Raw genomic sequence first — 20,760 nt, 5'->3', positions numbered from 1 at the left:
GGGGCGCCCCGCCGCAGGGGCTGCTCCCGCAAGCCGGATCTCCGAGCCGCCTGCGGGCGAGTGAGGGGGACGCGCCGGCCAGTGCCTGCGACCCCTGAGCCTTCCGCGAGCTGAGCCCGCAGCCCTGCGCTCGCCGGTCCCTCCCTCCTGCGGGTCGAGCTCAGGGGGCCGCCAGGCAGGACCGGTCAAGAAGCGCCCACCGGACCGGCTCAGGCAAGTGAAAGCCACACGAGTTGGGGGAGGCGGGAGGGCGCGCACGGGGGTGAGATGAGAGGGATGAGGGTGGCGAGGAGGGGATTTTGTAAAGGAGAACCCTCATCCAGCCCCAAACCCCAGGGAATGAGAAGTGTCCAGACCAGAGGCCAGGGACCTGCAGCCTTGAGACGGACTTCTCAGGAAGGAGATGAGAAAGACAGATAGGGAAACAGAACGGGAGACACAGCACGGAGTGGCTGCCTTGGACCCCCTCTGCTCTGCCCTGAGCCCAGTGGGCCCTTTAACTCAGTAAGAATCTGCACCAGAACCCACCTCCTGGCTCCGGTCTTCACCCAGCTGCCCACCATACCCTGCAAAGGCCCAAAGTGAGGAGGGAATCAGAAGTGGACACAGAGCAACTTCAGACCCAACACACAGATGAAGCCAGGAAGACAGGAGACCCCTCTGACCAATTCCTCCCTTCCTCCTTGTTCAGCCAGTAATCTCAGGGCACCACCACCCCGTGATGCTAAGTAGCAAACAAGGTGGTCCTCAAAGGAGACTACTGGGGGATGCAAACCTAGTTGGGGAGGTAAGGAAAGCTTCTTGAAGGAAGTGACATCCCAGCTGCTCTCTGAAGTCTGAGCTGGAGTTAGCCAGGTGAAGGGCAAGTCCCTCACGGTTCAGACACAGGGAGCAGCCTGTTCACCTGACCACACCTGGTGAGTTCAGCTCCACTTGAGCAAAATCAAGAGGGCCACCTGGAGGGAGCCTGGGCTGGGATGGCAGCAGGGGAGAGCCCAGGAGGGATGTGACCTGTAGGGAACGATGGGGGTTGAGTGAGTAGAGTGGCTGTGAGACTGGAGAGGAAAGGATGGATTCTAGACACTTTCCGAGGAAGCATCTGCAGGGCTTGGTGATAGCCTGGATTGGAAGTGCATTGAGGAAGCCTGAGGGAGAAGGAGCAAGGATGAAGTCTGGGTATCTGGGAGTCTGGGCTTTGTGGAAGAAGTTTGAGGAGCTTGTTTCTAAGAGGAAGAGAATCTTTTCCGGGAGGGAGGGCTCAGTGGGGCCAAAGCTGGGCAGAGGTCAAGTTAGTTTAGGGCTGAACAGTGTCACTGAATTCAGTGACAAGGAGGTGGCTGGTAGCCTTGGAGAAGCAGCATTATGAGGCAGCAACCGACTAGAGTGCATTGACTCTTGAGAAGGAGGTAAAGTAGGGAATGTAGACAGCACATTCAAGAAGGGAAGCTAGTGTTAACTAGAGGCAGATGTGGGGTTGAAGGAGGGTTTGGTTTTAAGGTGGGAGAGGCTTGAGTGCATCCAGACAGAGGTGCAGTCACAGTGAGAGGAGTGATGAGCACTGACTAGGAATGGGGAGGTTTCCCCAGGGCTCGGGCAATGCCAGACACATGCCAGCGGGTGATTTCTTTTCACCTATGAGGCTTAGCAGTTTGGGCAAAGACTTGGAGAAGGCAGAAAGCCGGACTGATGCAGGGTGGAGGCTTTGCTGGAAAGCCTTGACAGAAGGACAAAGAACAAGTTAAGTTGCAAGACAAGGTAAATTGCCAGAGTAACTGACATGAGGCAGTGTGGTTTCTCAGGAGGATGCAGAAAGAAGAAGAGCTCATGGATGAAATGAAGAGTTTCAGGATTGCATTAGATTAGAGAACAGTTACAGCAAGAGGCACTGTGGGGTTGTGGTGAAGAGCACAGGTTTAGAAGTCATGCAGTCTAGGTTTGAATCCCAGCTCTGCCACATGTTATCACCACATCTGAAACCTTAGGCAAGTAACACAGCCTTTCTGAAACTGTGTCCCTATCTGAAAATAGAGATGGCATTAGCATCTCCCTATCCTGTTGTCAGGGAGCTTAAATGAGATCATGTATAGAAAGGGCTTACAAGAGTGTTTTGCTGTGCAGGTGTTTCTATAGTGATAGCAATGGGTTATGGTCAGGCGTGGGACATCTGGGCTTCTCAGAGGTGGAATGGCTCTTGGTGATGACAAGGGTGATGAGGACCAAGGGTGACGAGGGGGGTGGGGGTGGATGGAGGAATTGGCATTGGAGATGAGGAGCCAGGAACCAGGAGGGCACAGGGTGGGGCAGTTGTGCAAAGGATGCTGAAGTCTGGAGTAGGATTTAGGCTGGAGGGGAAAGTGCTCATCCCAATGCCTTGGAAGGAGGTGGGCAGGAAGGGCAGCCCCACCCAGGGCAGTCTGCAGGCTCCCCTCCCCTGGCCCACTCCACCCCTCAGCTGGCTCCAGGCAGCTGAGTTTTGTGTTGTGGAGACAGAGGCCCAGACAGAAGCTGGAGATCCAAGTCTGGAGGCCCTGCTGGAAGCTGAGGCCCCAGGAGTCTGGTGAAGGTATCAGAGGCGACCAGAAGAGAGCTGGAGGCCCAGGACAGCTGGGGTCACCTCACCTGGCTGGGTGCAGACTTGATCTAAGGAACACAGAGCTGTGATTGCTGCAGAGTCCTGGGTCACTGGGGCCCCTCAGCTGTGCCGGAAGCTAGAGCCTACAGGACCAACAGCAGAGACCAGCTAAACCAAACTCCCACTTTACCAGTAGCAGAACAGCCCCCATGAAGGGAACTTGGAGTGCTTGCCTGTTGTAGCCAAGGGAACCCATTGTAAATGGGAGGGAACCATCAGAGCAGCTGGAATGGGCCTCCAGTCCCCTTCTCACCCTCGGAGGGGCTCAGCTCTCCTTATCATCAAATTAGCTTCCCTCCACCCCCACACTCCCAGGCAAAGAGAAGTCTCCAGAGGTACCTTTGCTGGGCAGCAGCTCATTCCCACCAGATAGGTAGGAAACCGAGAAGAGTGTCTGTCTGCTGTTTCTGGGTCGGCCTGTCTGCAGCGCTTGGCATTCACTGCGCCTGTGTTTGTATCCCTGGGCCATTGAATGTGCCTGCATGTGCACTCAGGGCTGAGGACGAGGGGCCCAGGAGTCGGATGTAGGGGCTGGGAAGCCACACCACAGACTTCATCCTCAAGCTTTGTTTCCAGCCTGGGGACTTCACTCTGTGTGTGTGTTGCAGGGGAGGAGGCTGTGGCATTGGCTGGGCTGGGGAGGGTGGCAGCTCTCTGGGCTCTGGGGAAGCAGAATCAGCTGGCAGAAGCCAAGAGCTTCCAAGGTAGTGAATAAGCCGGCAGTGAGTAATGGTGGTGTGGGAGGTTCCCTGCGGATGGGGATGACTGGGGGATGGAGAGAGTGCTGGGCCTGCAAGGGGCCACAGGAGGGCTGGCTCAGACTTTCAAGAACTGAGGGGGAACAGAAGGCTAAGATTAAGGGGTGAGGGCTAAAGAGCCAGACTGAGCAACAAGGGACTCAGTCCCACATGGGGGACAGGGGGATGTCTGGGCTTTCCCATCACCCATGAGCTCTTGGGCCCTTGGAGCAGGAATCTGGGGCCAGGAGGCCTGGAAGCTTCCCTGGTCAAACAGCTGCTCTGGTACAACACAGACATCCCAGATCTATGGACTGAGCCAGGGATGGTGGCAGGCTGACTTGAAGGAGCTTCAGACTAAGACCCCCCCCAACACACACACACAGCAGGAACTACCCCCATCTACTGAGGAGCACTCTTCTTGGGCCCCAAGCTTGTTGATAACTGGATAGTTACAACCAATTGCTACATTTTTAAAATAATCAAATATCTCTGTAGCTTCCAGTAAGCAGAAATTCTGGTGTAGCAGAAACAACAGGGGCTTTTCAATCTGACAGACCTGGGTTCAAATCCCAGCTTTACCCATTGTAACTGAGTAAGCCAGGGGAAGTTCCTTCACCTTCCTGAGCCTCTGTTTCCTCACTGCAAGATGGGTTCAGGACCACAGCAGCTCATAGGGTCGCAGTAAAGAGGAACTGTGTTAGTGTAGGGAAAGTGCTTACCGCAGAGTGGCTGTTCAATGTGAGCACCCCTCCCTGAATATCAGAACCCCTGTGCAGCAGGTGACTTCTCCAGGGAGTGAGTTAATCCCAGCCCAAAATAAAGAACAGCTATACTACAGATAAATGTTCCATTTTTATGAGCACTTCCGCAGCTACTGAACAGGTTCCCATTTCCACCATCGAAACCACAGGTAGTTGAGGATGAAGCAGCAGGCTGACAAGTTCAAAGGCAATATCCAGGTTTAACCTTTCCCTTTACATTCAGGCAGCTGAGGCCCAAAGAAGGGCCCAGCCTCCCAAGGTGCCCAACCAGACCAAAATCAAGAACCCTGGTCAGCTGAGGCCCAGAGTCTGCCTCTGCCACTAACTGCTTCTGGCCTGGACGCCCAAATAGAGACCGCAAGGCCTCCTTGGCCAGAGGCAGTTCAAGAGGGAGGGTGACTGATTGACCAGAGTCAGGGGCAGCTGAACGGCAGCAGTCAAGAGCCTTGGCTGGGTGGGGAAAGGCCTGGTTCTGGTCTGGCCACAGACTCCTTCATGATTTCCTCATTCCAAGCCTCTATCTCTGTAGATAAAGGGATTCAACTAGGTGATCTCCATAGGCTCAGCAGCTTGGAGTGCTCACTACAGAGGTCTGTTTCAATCCTAACAACTCAAGATTCAGAGGAATGACCTTCCTTCCCACTCAAGCGATGGAGTTGAGGGCTGGGCTTGGGGTGAAGTAGAAAGGGCTTAAAGGATTTGGGATAGCAATAGCATCAATTCAGAGGGGTCTGTTTATGAAATTAACTACTCCAGCCTAGAAGTGATGCATGTCACAAGTCATTGGCTGGAACTAGTCACACCATCCACCTAATCACAGATTAGCCAGGAGGTGAGATCTTAACACATGTTCAGAAAGCGGGAGAACTGAAAAGATTTAGAGAACAGCACCAATGACACCCTGGAACAGAGCTAGCCAGAGCACCCACAGCAAAGCAATCAATACTGCAACAGTCCCAACTGCAGGGCCACAGTCACCAGATGGAAATGGTGGCATATGCTGAACTGCATGAATTGCGAGAGCTGAGCTACCTCAACACCTCACCCCTGCATACCCCAGATTTCAAGAAACCTGGGTGGAGGCACCCATCTCCCCTTCCTCTGTTTGGGATGGAGACTCTGGGAGTAGTTTTGTCTGCCAGTCAGTTCTGCCTCCCAGGAGCAGATAAGAATCACTTGTTGGCATTTAGCACTTAGAAGCTCAGCCCCTGGGTTGGTATTTGCTTTTGTTGAACTGAGCGTACTAAACCAAGGAAGAAGCAAAGTGGGTTTACCTTCTTTGAGAGACACACAGAACACATCCTGTCCCCTCTTCTGTTGTTGACACTTGAGCAGTGTAAGTGCCAATTACAGGAGCTTATCCACAGGGCCTTGAGGAGAGCCTATACTCCCGGCTTTGGTCATTCAGCAAGCATTTAGCAAGCCTCACAATGGGCTAGTTTGCGAGCTCAAGCTTTAAGTTCAGAACACCAGGTTTCAAATCCTGGCACCACCACTGCCACTGAGCCATCTTGGGTGAGTTTAGTTCATCTTTCTGTGCCCCAATATCCTCATCTATAAAATGGGGATATAACAGTAATGCTTAATCTCATGTTGTGAAAATTAAATGAGATGTTACTACAAAGTGCTCAGCATAGCGCAACTAACTTAGTTAGCAATCTGAAAGTGCTAATTTCAGATTCTCAGCTAGACTTGTTTCTGGCTAAGATAGACTACTTGTATCATATCAACTCACTCACTGAGGATAACTAAAATGGCTGGATGAAACATTTAAGAAATCTCTTTAAAGCCTTGGGAGAGCTACCAAAGCAGTGAGGACTTGAGAGGCCAAGATCTCAGAGAGAAGAGAAGTCAAATTTGGTTTCTCTTTTTCCCCTAAGGCATTTTCCAGTTTGGAGAGGCAGTATCCATGGAGTGGGGAAGTCAGAATTGGAATTTAGGGCTTAAAAAGGGGTGAAGCCTTGTTCAGCACTTCTAGCTTTTAAATGGGGAGCCCACAGGACTATGCTCTAGGAGTAATAATTAGCCAGATGTAGACTAGACTCTGGAAAACAGAAGCACAGCTTCCAGCCAGGACAATCCCCTATTGGGTTAAGGTGGCCAGGAGGGAGATAACATTATCCACAGCCTTACGTTATCTCTACAGTTTTTCATACATAATGTTGGCCATTCAATACAAAATTTTCTGACATTCCAGAAAAGACTAAATAACCGAAAACCAAGAGCAATTAAACAGTAGAAAGAGGAGATCCAGATATTGGCGTTTTTAGACACAGACTTTAAGGGTTTAATGTGTTCAAGAAAATAGGTAAGAAGAGGGATTCTTTCAATAGAAAACTGGAATCTATGAAAAAGAATCAAGTGGAAATTGTAGAACTAAAAAAATATAACAACTGAAAAATTAAGAGCTGAATGGATGGATTTTACCACAGAGAAGACACAGGTAAAGAGAGGCTTAGTGAATTGATTGTAAATCAACAGAAAAACATCCAGACAGAAACAGAGGAAAAAAGGCTAGAAAATACAGAATTGAGTCTAAGAGACGTGGGACAATGTCAAATGGTTGAACACATACACAATTAGGGTCCCAGAAGGAGAGGAGAGAGAATGGGGAAAAAGATAATGGCTGAAAAATTTCCAAAACTAGGGGGAAAGTCAAGCCACAGACTGTAGAAGCACCAGGGAGCCCAAAAAAGATAACTACAGAGAAAATAACACCTAGGCACATCATAGTAAAACTGCCAAAACCCAAGACAAAGAGTCTTCCCTATAAGGGAAAAGAAAAGAGAGCACTAGATGCTGTATTCACCCTCGGCCTCCCCTCAAATGTGAGCTTTCAAGAGTTGCTGTGAGGTAAAGTGAAGAGTCAGACTCCATCCCCTCCACAGCCTCTGACCAAGTCTGCACAATAGGAGGGAAGACCTGCCATCATCAGATAATATCAGATATTGATGAGGTGGGGAAGAGCTTGAAAAGGGGAAGTGGGAAAACTTGGGAATCTCACAGCTCCTCTTGAGGACAACAAGAAAGTGCGGGGATTTTCCTCCACATCAACCCTAAAAGGATCAAACCCTTCTTTCTAAAATGAAGCAAGATTACATATGGTGTCACCCTGATCATGTATTCTCTCTCTCTGGTTTTGGAATGTCTTGTCTTCTTTTCCATCCAGCCACAAGGGCCCAGATACACTTCCCTCCCTGAGCCTCAATTTCCTTAGTTGTAAATTGTGACTGTTAATGAGTATCAAGCAGTTGTAGGGATTCAGTGATGTATGGATGTGAACACGCTTTGCCAACTGTAAATTGCTGTACCCCTTCAGTGGTTGCTGTTTCTGCCTGGCAGAGCCAACAGCTGCAGGTTAAAGACAGCAGATGGTTCATGCAAATGTGGAGCTTCTGAGGAATCCGATGTCTGCAAATGCACTCAAGGGTCAACATGTGCTTGCTTTGCCAGGATTTGGGGGTTTCTGACTTCCTGCCAGCTGGGTGTGTCAGCGAGGTGCTTCTTGCTGGAGCCCCTGTTTGGAACTTGCACCTCACCATGGTGCCAGGGGAGGGAACCCTGAAGTAATCAGATCTGGTCAGATATAGAGGTGGCCCTCCAGGCCCTCTGCTTGGGCCAAGCTGATGTCCAGAGTGCGGATGCCCCCTGCTGCTCCCTAGCACTAGCCTTTGTTTACACTTGCCTGTCACCAAATTCTCTGCAACCCTCTGTGTGCAGGCTTTGTACACTCAGGAAGGACAGCTCAGGGCCTGTCCCTGGGGCACTTTCACCTGAGGTACAGACCAACTGTTCTCTTCCCAAACTCCACATGACCAATGGACCTCCCAGATCTGAGACCTCAAAGGCCCTTCTTCTGTCAACCACCACCATGATAACAGGGCTAACAGTTATTGAATTCTATGATCCAGCCACTTGATTTAATTTAAGCATTTGATTATCACAACTTCCTATACGGTAGGCTCTGTTATTAGCTTCACTTTCCAGGTGTTAACATTGAAGCATAGAGTGTTAGCCCACTTGTCTTGGTTAGGCTCAGTTACTTATCCTGCATGTGCTGCTCCCACTGTGGTACCATCAATTCCTCCCCTTGCTTCCCCACTCAGAGACCTATTCTGACATTTCTTTCACAATTCTAACACAGCTCCATAGCTCTGATCTCATCCTTTGGGGGCCTTTATACCTGTGATTTCATGTTATACAACAAACTTCTCAAATAGAAGTCACAAATCTTTACACTCTGATTACATCACCCTTGCTTCTACCTTCACTCCCAGAATCAACGCACCCAGCAATAGATCCCAGAACCAGATATAACTGGAGAATCCTAGGGACGCCCAGCTCAGGGGGCAGGTCGTTAGGGCCTAATCCTGGATCTTGTAAATTGCTAGACCTCTCTGGGCTTCTGTTTCTTCATCTGGACAAGGAGAGGCTGGACCAAATGATTTCTAAGGCTTCTTCCACTCGGGGGAGGAATGTGTCTAAATCCCAATAGCTGCCACCTGCCCCCTAATTAGAACTGATGGTGTCATTTAATGAGCACCTATGATTATGGTTTAATGAGCACACCTAATGCGCTGTGTGGTCCGCTTTACAGCCATTGACTCCCTTGACTTCCTCATCAGCCCAAGGAGTCTTCCTGGAGGAAAGAAGGTGGAGGATCTGCCTATGTCTGGAAGACAAGAGGAAGCGTGGAGGGAGGGAGGGTGGCATGAAGAGCCACAAGGGACTGGAGGGACTGGGTGGGGAAACAACAGGGGACTCTTCCTACATGGGGTGGGTTGTTCCTTCCCAAAGGCCCAGGCAGGGGCTGGCCAAAATGACCTCTGCACTGGGGGACAGCGAACGTAGCCACAGAACCGAAAGTGGGGTTGGAGGCTTAAATGCCCCGCCGACCCCTTCCTCTCTCTCTCTGTGCCCACAGGACGACGGTGATCTCGACCCTCTGACACGTGGGCTGGTCCAGGCCAGCGGCAGGAGGGAGCCTGATGAGCGCCCGGAGCGCCCAGGCAGATGCCGCCCCCAGAGACGAGCCAGGGACGCCCCGCCCGGGCGCCGGCGGGCCGCGCCCCGGGCCGACTGTCGGGCCTGCCGTCGCCCGCGCTGTTCTGCGCCTGCGGCCTGTGCGTGCTGCTGGCGGGCGTGAACGTGACGTTGGTGGGCGCCTTCGCCTCCTTCCCGCCCGGGCACAACGCGCCCCTCATCGTGGGGCCGGCGCTGCTCCTGCTGGCGCTCGGCTTCTTCGCGGCCTGCTGTGCGTGTAGCCGCCGGGGCCCCGCGCCCCGCACGCGCTCGGGAGTGGCCGCGGGCCCGGGCCAGGGTGGCGGCAGCGCGGGGCGGGTGGCCCTGGAGATGGAGAGCAGCGAGCGCACGGCGCAGGACACCACGGCGGTGCAGCTCAGCCCCGTCGCCTCGGCCGCCTCCTCGGGCCGCTCCAGCCCGGGCCCCGGGCCCTTCTGCCTGGACGCCCCCGAGCCCGCCGTCCTCTACACGCCACGCACCGAAGGGGTCCGGCTCAACATGCCCCGGGAGCGCGCCGCCCCCTAGCGGACCGGGCGCCTGGCCTTGAGGCCCCTGTCCGGTTCCCTCGGTTCAGTGCCCTTTAAGGAAAAAGGAGGAGGCGAAAGAAAGAAAAGAAAAAGGAATTTTTAGTACGGGTCGGGGGCCGGGCACAGGTATTCTCATCTGTTCAATCTCTGGAACCGCTGAAGAGGTGAAGGGTCGATGGTGTCAAGGTACATCCCCCAAAGGAGGGAGCAGTACCTTGGCTCTTTAGGTGGAGTTTGCTGGGTCCTGCTTACCCCACTCCCCAGACTTGATGACACTGGGTCCCTGGGCCTTCCAGCCCTGGCACCACCACTGCCCGTGGCATTTGGGCGCTGTGAAGGGAGCCACTCTGAGAGGGGCTAACTGCCAGCAAGGCCTGTGACCCCAGGGGATGGGAGAGAGGGGGAGACAGGAATGTCAGCCTGGGGTGTTCTGATGCTGCACGCTGTGAAGGGCTGCCAGCTCCCCCTCCTCCCCTTCCTCCCCTTGTCTCTACCCTAACATGACCTTTTGGGATTAAGGGGAGAGGGGTCCTGATTTGAGCCAGCATAGTCCCTAAGGTAGATCTGGGTTGGGCACACTCCACCCCTTCTGCCAACTAGAGCAGGGGGGTGAGGAGGGGCCGACGAGTGGTGAGAAGCCTCCGCCGACCCTGAAGGTCTCAGTGTGATCCTCACCAAGCATTCCCAATGTGCCTCGCTTTTCAATAAAGCACCTTTGGAGTCAAGTCCTCTGCGGGGTGCAGCCTGGGAGGGAGGAGCTGACTATGGGGCCTCTTGGCTGAGCACCCTGGACTCTGGAGTCATCCCAGCCTCTGGCCAGGGCTTCATCATCACAGCACCAGCCCCTCCTGGAGACCTGGAAGGAGGCCCCAGGGGAGAGGAGAGTGTGACTGAACAAAAGACCATCTGAGACTGTGGGTGCCTGTGAAGGTCCGTGAGAGCAGGTGTGTCAGATGGGGGCTGGATGAACATGCGAGTGTGCCTGTGGGTGACAGTACCTGGCTACGTGGATGAGATGAGGACGGTGGGAGTATTTGGGTGACACTGTTTGACATAACACCTGCTGTGGGAGTGTGGGGGTGGTTGAGAGCTGGGTCACTGGGTGGGAGTGGTGGGAGAAGAAGGGCTCCCCAGGGCTGAACAAAGCCTAGACGTTTCTCCTGGCCTGTCTGGGCTTGCAGTCTAGGCTCAACCTGTGTTCTCTCCGGGGGTAAGGGCATCTGGTAGAGGGATGGAGGCTGCCTTGAAAGAAGAAACAAAGGGGTTGGGGACTCAGGAAAGGCACTGTAACAGAGCCAGACCTTCTCACTGCAGGGACCCAGGCAAACAGTGCCCAGTCACTGGCCCACCACCCCTTGCTGGTCATGATTCCCAGGCCATCTACCCTTGGCTTCATGAGCCTCTTTTCTTTCTAGGGTGGGCTCTGCTGCTCTTCTGCCCAGGCCCAGGCACTTCCCACCAGCCCTGGGGTTCTGTCTCCCTTCTTCTAAACCCTCTCTGCCTCGCCCTCCACTGCTGTCTCCTCCTCCCACTGGCCTGGGGAAGAATGATCTCAGTAGGTGCTGAGCAGACCATCTCATTAATTCACATGGGTCAATGGGCCCTAACCTTCGAAGCATCCAGACCCTGGAGCTGGTTACCTCTTCTCAGAACTGTGCGTGTGGCCAGATTCCAGTCCTGTCTTGCCCTGCTTCACTGGTCTGCAGCCTCAGACGCCACCTGCTGCCTTAGTAGAGTAGGAAGTGAGAGGGACCACTGCTGGTACTGCCTTGGGCTGTGGTCAGGACCACCCTTCTTAGGAGGAAAACCCCCAGATTGTAGGCCTGAATGCTGAAGGCCCAGACCAAACCCCTCTCCCACCTGCTGACAGAGCCTGAAATCATAGCATCAGGCCTCCTTCCTCAGCTGGGGGCAGGAGGACTTCAGATCCTGTCTGGGAGCCCAGCTGCTAGGGAGGAAGAGTGTACATGGGATGAGGGTCCCAGGCAGTGGCCCTAGATGGATGTTATGAGTGAAAAACATGGGAACTGGGGACGGGACAGTGGCTCCCTGGAGTTTCCCTTACTGCCAACCCCAACTGAAGGTCATCATTTGTCCCATCTGTGTTCCCTCGCCCTCCACAGGCACACCAGGAGATAGTCTCTATACCTCAGGGCCCACTTTGCGATCAGCCAGCCCTGGCAAAACCTGCTCCATCTCTCCAGGCCTGCCACCCTGGGAGGCTCCCCCTTCGGGCCACTCCAGGGCAGCTCACCCAGCCACCCAGGAGCCAGTGAGGTTCAGATGTAACCCCACTCTCCCCACAGGTGGAGGCTGGAGGGTCAGTCTGTCCCCATCCCTCAGCAGGCCCCTCCCAGACAGGCTGTAGTCCCTGAAGACAGATCTGGGGCTCCAGGGAGCCAGCAGGAGGGGATGGGGGCAGATTTCTGTGGAAGGTGAGGACACAATTCTCACCTCCAGGTCTTTGAGCAGGGTTGGGCTACTCCTGCAGAGATGCTGCAGAGAGGCCCTGGGATGAGGGCTGAGCCCTTCCCCTCCCACTCCTGGCCCTAAGACTCTAGAACTGAGGCACCAAGGCCTGTCCTCGGGGGGCCCAGGGGCTGCAGTGGACGCCCAGCTGGTCCTTCTGGAAGGATTGTGCTCACTAGAGCCTGGGGGAGCTCAAGGGTGTGCCACAGCAAGCCTGCCTCCCAGAGCGGACTACTGATGGCCTGGACCAGGGAGGCCACTAAGGGGCCAGGAACCTGGATCCCCTCCCTGTCTTCCTGCTAGAAAAAATGAACGCAGCTACTTAGGGCCATTTTAAAATAATTAACTCAATAAATGACTTTCAAACCCTGTTATGTGCCCAGCTTTGGGAATATAGTGGTCAACAAACTCTGGGGGAGCTTGCGTCCTACTTGGGGAAGACAGACAATAAAGAAATAAGCAGGAAGCAAACAAGACAAAAAATATTAGCTGGTAGACAGTGCTGTGCGGCAATCCATGAAGGCATGACACAGGGACTCGTTGGATGCCTAGGGAGGTCTTTTCTGAGATGACATTTAAGCTGCACTCTGACAAGAGTCAGCCACATAAAGGAGCAAGAACATTTCTAGTTCAGGAATGGGCCAGTGCAAAAGCCGTAAGGTGGGAATGAACTTGGCATCCGTGTGTCAGGCCAAGACAGGACTATAGAGAGAGGGTGGGAGATGAAGCTGGGGACTGGGGTGAATTGCTCCACTCGTATAAAGCTTAGTAAAGCAGAGTGAGGAGTTGGGATTTTATTCGCAGTGAAATGGGAGCCACTGGAGGGCTTTAAGCAGGGAGGTGACATGATCTGATTTATGATTGCAAATTGTGCTCTGCCTGCTGTGTGGAAAATGGGGGCAGGAGTGGTTAGGAGTTTACTGCTGTGAGGTATGCTGGCTGCTGGGACTGGAGTGGTGGCTCTGACATGGACAGAAGTCTACAGCCATATTTGAGCTCTCCCTATTGTGGGAGTTTAGGAAGAGTCAAAGAAAGGAATCCAGGAGGAAGTTTTAGAATTTCAGTGTGAGCAGCCGGTGTGTGGAGGGGCTGTGGTAAGACAGAACCAAGACTAGTCCAACCTCTGGATCCAGGGGAGAGAAACGACCCTAAGTTGCCCACTTCTGAATCCCACCTAACCTTCTGCTGATGCAGTGCCTTTCTGATGAGGTCTGTAGACTAGGAATTGGGGGTTAGAGGGGAGTGGAATGTGAGCTCAAGACTTTGGGACTTCTGGCTCATCCAGAGCTGTGCACTCAGTGATTACCTGGCCCAAGGTAAGTGCTCAATAAATATTTGTTGAATGACTGAATGAGTAAAGGGTATTAATCTTATCACACAGTGAAGACTCCAGGTCCCCAACAACAGGGCATTATCAAGATGCCTGGTTCTGCGCAGGAAGGGAGAAAAGGTCCTCATGTGTGAGGGAGTTCCCCTGACCTTTTTCTTCTTTGTGGGGAGGTGAAGTGATGCAGAAGTGTAGAGCAGAAGTGTACAGGGGCCTGATGGATGTGCCTGAGAGCCAGACTCTGAAAAGTAGGTGGCCAGATTGGCCGAGCCCAAGGAGATCGGCACTGCTAAGGAGTGCCACCAGAGGGCACCCTGGGCACATGACAGGGGACAGAGACAACAGCCCAGCCAGACTGCATAACTTTGCAGTTTGGTTTACTGAGCGCCAGGGCCCTGAGGAGTGGGGGGAACAAGAAGGTGGGTGCACACTGGGTAAGGGGTTGTAAATTTCCCAGATTTACTAAGTGATACCTCCAACAGTGGAACCTGACCTTATCACAGAGGGAAGCCTGACCCTGGACATAGACAGCCTTTATCAAGGTCACAGGTAAATCCTGAGTCTGGTCATAGACTGAACCCTCACCCTGATTTAGATTGAGCCCTCATCCCGGTCCATACTGAGTCCTGACCGGAGCCTGATCCTGGTCACACTTAGAGCCTTGGCCCTGCCTGGTCCACACACTGAACCCTGATCGTGATCTCAGACTGAGTTCTGACTCAGTCCACAGACTGAACCCTGACCTTTATCAAAGATTGAACCCTGACCTGGACACAGACTGAGCTTTAATCACTGACACATATAAAACTCTTATTCTCATTACAGATTGAGCCCTGACCCTGATCCATACACTGAGCCTTTATTCTGATAACAGACTGAGCCTGACCCTGGTCATGGAGCCCTGAATCTGGTCCCAACCTGAACTCTGACCCTAATCCATACATTGAACCCCAACTTTGAACAAAGACGGAGCTTTCTTCATGATCACAGACTGAGTCTGATCCCTAAGACTTGCTCCCCAACACCCCACTGACATAAGTACCTTCCACGCTTTATTAAATTCTCATCCAGGCAAGGCTTCAGCTCCAGAAGGAAGTAACTCCTGGAAACGCTTTTGAGGGGAGAGAAAGCATTCTGGGTCTCTGAATGGTTCAGAAACCCCTGGATATTAGACCCCTGAAAAGCCAGGCCGAGAAAGCCAGTTCTAGGCTGTTCACAAGAAGAGGAAAGAGGGATAGCTGGGCCTTCCTGCTGCATGTATGTCTGGGGAGCCTCAGGCTGGGATCGTCTCTGTCTGCACTTTTGACTCCCAAGGACTTGGGCAAGTCCGGTCCAAGAAAAGGTGATCCTCTGAGTGAAGGGAGTGGGACCAGCCTCTGTGTGAGGACCCCAAGTCCCCACTCAGTTTCCTGGCAGGAAAAGAAGCTCCCTTTTTCGGGCTGGTCACTCCAAATAGGCAAAGCAAAGTGAATCATGCTCAAGGTGGCACCAGCCTGGCCTCAGCCTCAGGCTGGCAGCAGCCCATGAGACAGGAGCATGGAGGCAGCATGGGTCAGGAAGTAGATGTCTCAGAGGTTCCTGTACATTCCTGGGGTCTGTGTGTGTGAGGGACAGGCAGTCCACAAGACCACACAGCCCATCTCCAGGGCACACCGACCAATTCAGTTTCAGCCCTTCCCAGGGTCTGGCCTGGGTGCCTTGCCCCTGCAGGGCCAGGCTGGCCTTGGCCAGGCTCACTGGCCTCCAGCTCACCTTGGGAGGTAGCGAGGGCGGGGGGTGGGGGCTGAGCCAGGCAGGAGCCAGGCGGGGAGGGCTTGTGCTGCTCCAGTCAAAAACGCTGACGCCAAAGACAATGAGCTCTCCGAGGCTGAGGCGACTCATTTGGTCCCGGCCACGCTTTATTAAATTCTCATAAACCTGTCAGGGGGGACAGGGCTCGCTTCAGTTTACCTCATTAGCCCGACACAATGACAGTGGGGGGGTGGGCAGAGGGAGGGGGTGGCAGGGGAGGCCTGTACTCAGCGCTGAGAACCGAGCCAGCCGGGAAGATAATTGAATTAAGTGGCTTTTGTTAATGGTTTTTAAGACTCCAAAGTGTAAATAACATTTAGGGGCTTTCTTTTAATGGGGCTGGGGTTTTAGAGACCCAGTGAGCTTAGAGAAGGCCCAGCGGGGTCCCGCCGGCTCCCCCACCACAGGGGAGTTTGGGAGGGGACAGCCAGCTAGAACTGCCAAGGGGGCCTGGAAGGTGGGCTGGGAGGAGCGAGGGGAGGGGCCGGAGAAGGGAAGACAACTTCCTGGAGGTCTTTAGACAGAGGCAGAGGGGTCTGAACCAGAGCGGTAACGAGGAAGGGGCTGCCTGTGACCTGCTCAGGGCTGGACTGCCCCACTGGACGAAATGGCCAGGGATATCTCTGGGGTGTTACCAGAGGCATGGCCTGGAGTGTTCAGGAGACCTGGCCCCCTGGGGCTGCCAGTTTCCGTTCCTCTTTGAGGAGTCAGTGGGACTAGGAGGTTATGGCTTTATTGCTTATTGCCAATGGGAGGGGGTCCCCCAGGAGAGAGGGAGGCGCCCCATTGCAGGCCATGTGGGAAGACTGTGGCAGTGGATTAGACTAGACCCCAGGCTTCCTGAAGGACACTGGACTTGAACTGAGCTATAAGAGAACCTTCAGATTACAGGTGCGGAGCTTTCTTCTCTTGGGGCATTAAGGTCTGGGGAGAACTGCGTGCCAGGAAACAAGGACAGGGACAAGTTATTTTGGAATGCATTCTCGGGCTTTTCTCAATTACAGCCTCTCCCTCCCTGCAGACATGACCAGGTCCAGGAGTTGGCTGGGCTGCAGGCAAAGGGCTCTGGGCTAGGTCCTAAGGAACTGGAGATGAGATGGGGTGGGGCTGGCCCTAGGCCAGCCCATAAGGGGTTAAGGTGTAAATCGCCCTGCATGCGACAAAGGGAAGTGGGTTTTCTGATCCAGAAAGGATCAGTCCCTGGGATGCCCCATCAGGTCCTTCAGCGTGAAATTACACCCCAGCAGGGGAGCTCCCCCCCACTACCCGCCTAGCCCTGGCACAGGATTAGGGCCCGGAGTCATCAGTTTAATAATAGATCCCACCCCCTACCCTGAAACCCTCTCCCCTGGGAGCCTTCAGTCCTGCTTCCAGACCAGGGCCAACCTCTTGCCCCACTGGCTGTCCACCAGGCTGTAGATCTGTCCGGCCATCTTCAGCCTCACCCTTGGCCTGGTTATGCTGTATGTCTCCTCAGCGGAGCCCTGGCCCCACTCCCTATTTTAGTTTCCTTGTAACCTTCAATCAGCACCCCAAACACATTCCTTCCCTTGCTTCTCTATTTGTTGTCTGTCTCCTCACTAACACTAAGCACCTTGGGAACAGGGCAGTCTTGTTAAGCTCTAGGTCCCCAGTGCCCTGGTTGTCTGGCACATAAATGGTACTCAAACTTTAGTTGACCAAGGCCCTTCCCATCCACCTCACAAAAACTGGGGTGTGGTCCCTAACTCTGGACACTGGTGCTCAAGACTGAGAGGAGGGAGTAAAAGGCTGTGCCAGGACAGGGCCATGTCCTCAGGAAAAGATGGGGGTTGTGCTATGGCCTCTGCCTCAGCCCAGCCTCGTCTCTTAAGGATGCCGTGAATGAGGCCAAGCAGAGAAGCAAGAGGCCTGCATACAGAGTGCTTCTTGGGCACCAGCGCTGAAGGAGCTCTCCCCTACTGCCTCAGGCTGCTGCCAGGTATTTGCTATGCCAGTGCCTCTGAGCCCCACCTGCACCCATAGGGGGGTATGCCCAGCATGGGAAGAAGTCCTGGATGGAACAATTCGGGAAACAGGGGTGGACGTCACACAGAGGAAAAAATCCAGCAGGACTTTCAGAAATCAACGCTGACGGAGGCAGGCAGGTAGCCTGTGTAAACTAACCTCCAACCGCTACACAGGAAACAGAGGTCCAGAAAAAGCCAGGGCTTACCCAAAGTCACTCAGCCAGACCAGATGGGCACAGGTTCCTAAGGCCCTAGGTAAGGCTTGTGCCTCACGCTGCTCCTCCAGTTCAAAGCAGTGAGTATGGTATTGGTTGGACACCAACTCTGAGCCATGCTGTGGGCCGTGCCAAGCCCTGCTCAGGAAGCCCCATCTGGGGATGGATAAGGACTGTATTTGCGGACAAGAGGGGGAGGGGGTTTCCTGGAGAGGGTGGCCTGTGGATGAGTCCTGAAAGCCAGACTTTCGGCAGAAGAAGGAATCAGTGGAAACAAAGGCAGGGGAAAGAGCATGGTGAGTATGGGAGGTACTACATGGTCCAGTTTGTTTGGATGTCACACAACAGTGTGAATAGACATGTTCTATGCACCCTCCGCACCTCTCCAGGACAGGCTTGATGAGTCGGTGGCAGGTTTCAGCTCAAAAGGAGGAAGAACTTCCAACAGTCAGACCTGGCACAGGCTGCCCTGTAAGGTAACGAGCTCCCCTCCCTGCAGGTTTGTGGGCAGGGGCTGGGTGTTAGTGACTCCCTCCTGAATGGGGGCTCATCCACAGACCCCTGAGGATGTCTGTTCTGAGAACCAACAGCAGAGATCTCCAGACCATCCACAGGCCTGGCCCTCTGGCAAGTAATCCCCTCCCCAGCCCCTGTACAGTCCCTTGGCTTGGCAGGGTCCTGGTGGCTGGAACAGGACAAGGGGGGTGGGAAAAGGCAGAAAGACTCCTTTTGCAGTTTCAGCTCTTCCAGCTCCCTCCTGTATATCTGTAGCTTCTACCCAGTCCTGTCTGAGGGACTTAAGTCCAAGCATGACTTAAAAGTAGGACTGAGGCTCAGAGAGAGAACTTTTCCATATCCCACAGTCTGCGAGGAAGATCAGGGCCTACCAGCTACAGTCTTTCTCTAGGTGACTTACCCAGAGCAACCTGAAGGGAAACCTGAATGAGGTGAGCCTTGCAGGCCATCTTGTAGGCCCTGCCTCCAGAGGGGCTATGTAGGCTGGGGGAGACCCTGGGCTCTGGGCTCCCTTACCTTCTAAAAAACTGTAACTCCCTTCCACCTTCCCGTGTCATAACGCACGCACCTAAGCCTTGCCCGGATTCTTCCTGAGGTAATGGGGCTTCTGTTTCTTGAACTTCTCTCCTTGGAGAGAATCTTAAGGTAAAAAGAAAGTGTTCCCTCCTTCCTGGCTGCCCCACACATCTGTGTGGAGGTGTGAGGAAGACTGGGCAACCAGTGAAGGACCCAGGCTTCCAGGTTGGCCAACCTGCTCAGGTGGGGACGGCAACAAAGAGCGGCTTTGTGCGCACACACTCACACTCACACGCACCTGCACACGCCCCACACAAGCTCTTTCCAAGAACATCTCTTCAAGCCTGGTTGCCAAGATAAAGGAGCCACTGGGCGGTCGGCCCCCAGGAGGAAATATCGCTCCCTGGCCTTTGTTGTTCAAAGGGCTTTGCGAAATCTCCAGGCTCCTCTTGGAAGGCATCCCAGGCCGAGGTGGTGGTTTCCCGCAGCTGGAGACATGGGCCAGGATGGCACAGCCTCCAGCCCTGGCTGGGGGAGGAAAGCCCCAAGGGCCAGGCTCCGAGTCATTAGCAGCAGTTTAATCCTTCACTTCCATTATTAGCTCACTCAGTTCCCCAAGTCTGGGGGCAGGCAGAGAACTCCCCATTTTACAGATATAAAACAGAGGTTCATGGAGGCCTAGCAATTTACTAAATGGTCCCACAGAGTTAACTTTAGAAATGAAACTGACTTGGCACCAGTCACAGATTTAGCTCAGCTCTGCCCCAAACTGAGCCCTGTCATGATCCCATCCTGAGCCCCAACTCTGAGCTCTGATTGAGCTGTGACTTGCCTAGACTGAGCCCTGCCTCAGGCCCCAACTGATCCCTGATCCCAGATCCCAGCCACACACAGAGCTTTGACTCCGTCCCCTACTCCAGATTGATCCCTGACCTTAGCGTCAGACTGATCCCTCTCCCAATTCCAGACTGATCCCTAATCCCAGTCTCTGCCTCTCCTGTTAGCTGTAGCCCTGAGAGGTCAGAGGCCTGTGCTCCTCATTCACGCCTGCTACTTTACATTATGTATGTGATTATTCAAGTAATTTTTATTTTATCCAATATATAGCACCAGGGGCTGAGTCTATTTTGTTTGCCAGCACTTAGTGTCATAATAGCAATGATAACACGCATTTGTTGAGCATTTACTAAACCCCAGGTTTTGTGCTGTTTTACAGATGCTATTTCATTTAATCTTCACAAAGAACCCTGAAGTTGGTGTCACTCTAGCCTATTTTACAGAGGGGGACACAGGCTCTTGTGAGGGCACAAGCTCACACTGGGAGGTGTGGAGAAGTTAGTGTGTCCCTACCAGTTGCCTGGTGAGTGTCAGGGTGGACAGCTGTAAGGGAGGGGAGGCTTTGGGCAGGTGGGAGAAGCTGAGGGCTTTCTGGAGACTGAGTTTGTGAAGCCACAGAAGGGCCAGGTGAGTCAGAGAGAGGAAAACTGAGATGAGGGAGTGAGAGCAGCTATATAATTTGTAGAGTTCAATGCAAAAGGAAAATGCAAGGCCCCTTGTTAAAAACTTAAGGATTTCAAGATGGCAACACCAGAATATTATGGGGCGTGAGCCCAGGGCCCTGTGTAACTACACAGGTCACACGCCAATGAAGACAGGTAGGACAGTGCGTGCAGACAGGTGTGGGTCAGGGGCTATGATGTGAAAGCGGAGCTGGGCCCGGCGTTCGAGCAGTCTCTTCAGCAGGGACAGGACGGTGATGAGGGAGAATCTCTGGGTGTCAGGCCAGCGGTGTGGCAAGGGAGGACTGTATGTGTTCGGGGGGCACCTATCTGGAGTATAAGCCAGGAAGAAGGCATGTCTGGGCAGGGGGTGTTGGGTGGAGCATCCAGGTGACAGACTGTGGGCTATGTGTCCAAGGCTTGTTTGGGGATGTGTGAATATGAGTAGGAGACACACAGACACCCTGAGATTGTGTGATCCAGTTCAGAAGTCAGCCTGTCACAGTGTATGAGAAAGGGGATGTGTGGGTGAGTGTGTGTGGTTGCAAATGCGGGGAGGCTGTGTATAATTGGAAATGTGTGGATCATGTGTGTGTGGCTCTGTGTGAGGATGGATGCATCTCCCCACCCACTCTCCTGGGCACTGGCCTGTGCTGCCTTCCCTGTTCTGAGGGGCTCCCAGGTGAAGCTGTCCCCAGCCTGCCCCAGCCCAGCCCCCAGGCCTTCATGGGGCCAGGAGCCCTCTCAGAGACATTCC

The 20,760-nt window shown here is 53.6% G+C and overlaps 1 protein-coding gene across 1 annotated transcript; it reads left to right on the top strand.

The window, feature by feature from the left end:
• The first annotated feature begins 7,589 nt into the window (after positions 1-7,589).
• On the top strand, positions 7,590-11,848 carry TMEM275 (transmembrane protein 275). Its single transcript, XM_057501924.1, has 3 exons — positions 7,590-7,768; positions 7,854-8,090; positions 9,058-11,848. The coding sequence occupies exon 3, from the start codon at positions 9,147-9,149 to the stop codon at positions 9,678-9,680; it is 534 nt and encodes a 177-aa protein (XP_057357907.1). The 5' UTR covers positions 7,590-7,768; positions 7,854-8,090; positions 9,058-9,146; the 3' UTR covers positions 9,681-11,848.
• Positions 11,849-20,760: the final 8,912 nt, after the last annotated feature.

Source organism: Manis pentadactyla, chromosome 4 (genome assembly GCF_030020395.1).
Source record: "Manis pentadactyla isolate mManPen7 chromosome 4, mManPen7.hap1, whole genome shotgun sequence".
Lineage (NCBI taxonomy): Eukaryota > Metazoa > Chordata > Mammalia > Pholidota > Manidae > Manis > Manis pentadactyla.
The sequence above is the reverse complement of the archived record's forward strand: the minus strand, read 5'-3'. Positions and strand labels throughout refer to the sequence as shown.

What these genes read in the sequence shown, in the direction of transcription:
- TMEM275 (XM_057501924.1), top strand. Translation starts at nt 9,147, where the DNA reads ATGCCGCCCCCAGAGACGAGCCAGGGACGCCCCGCCCGGGCGCCGGCG.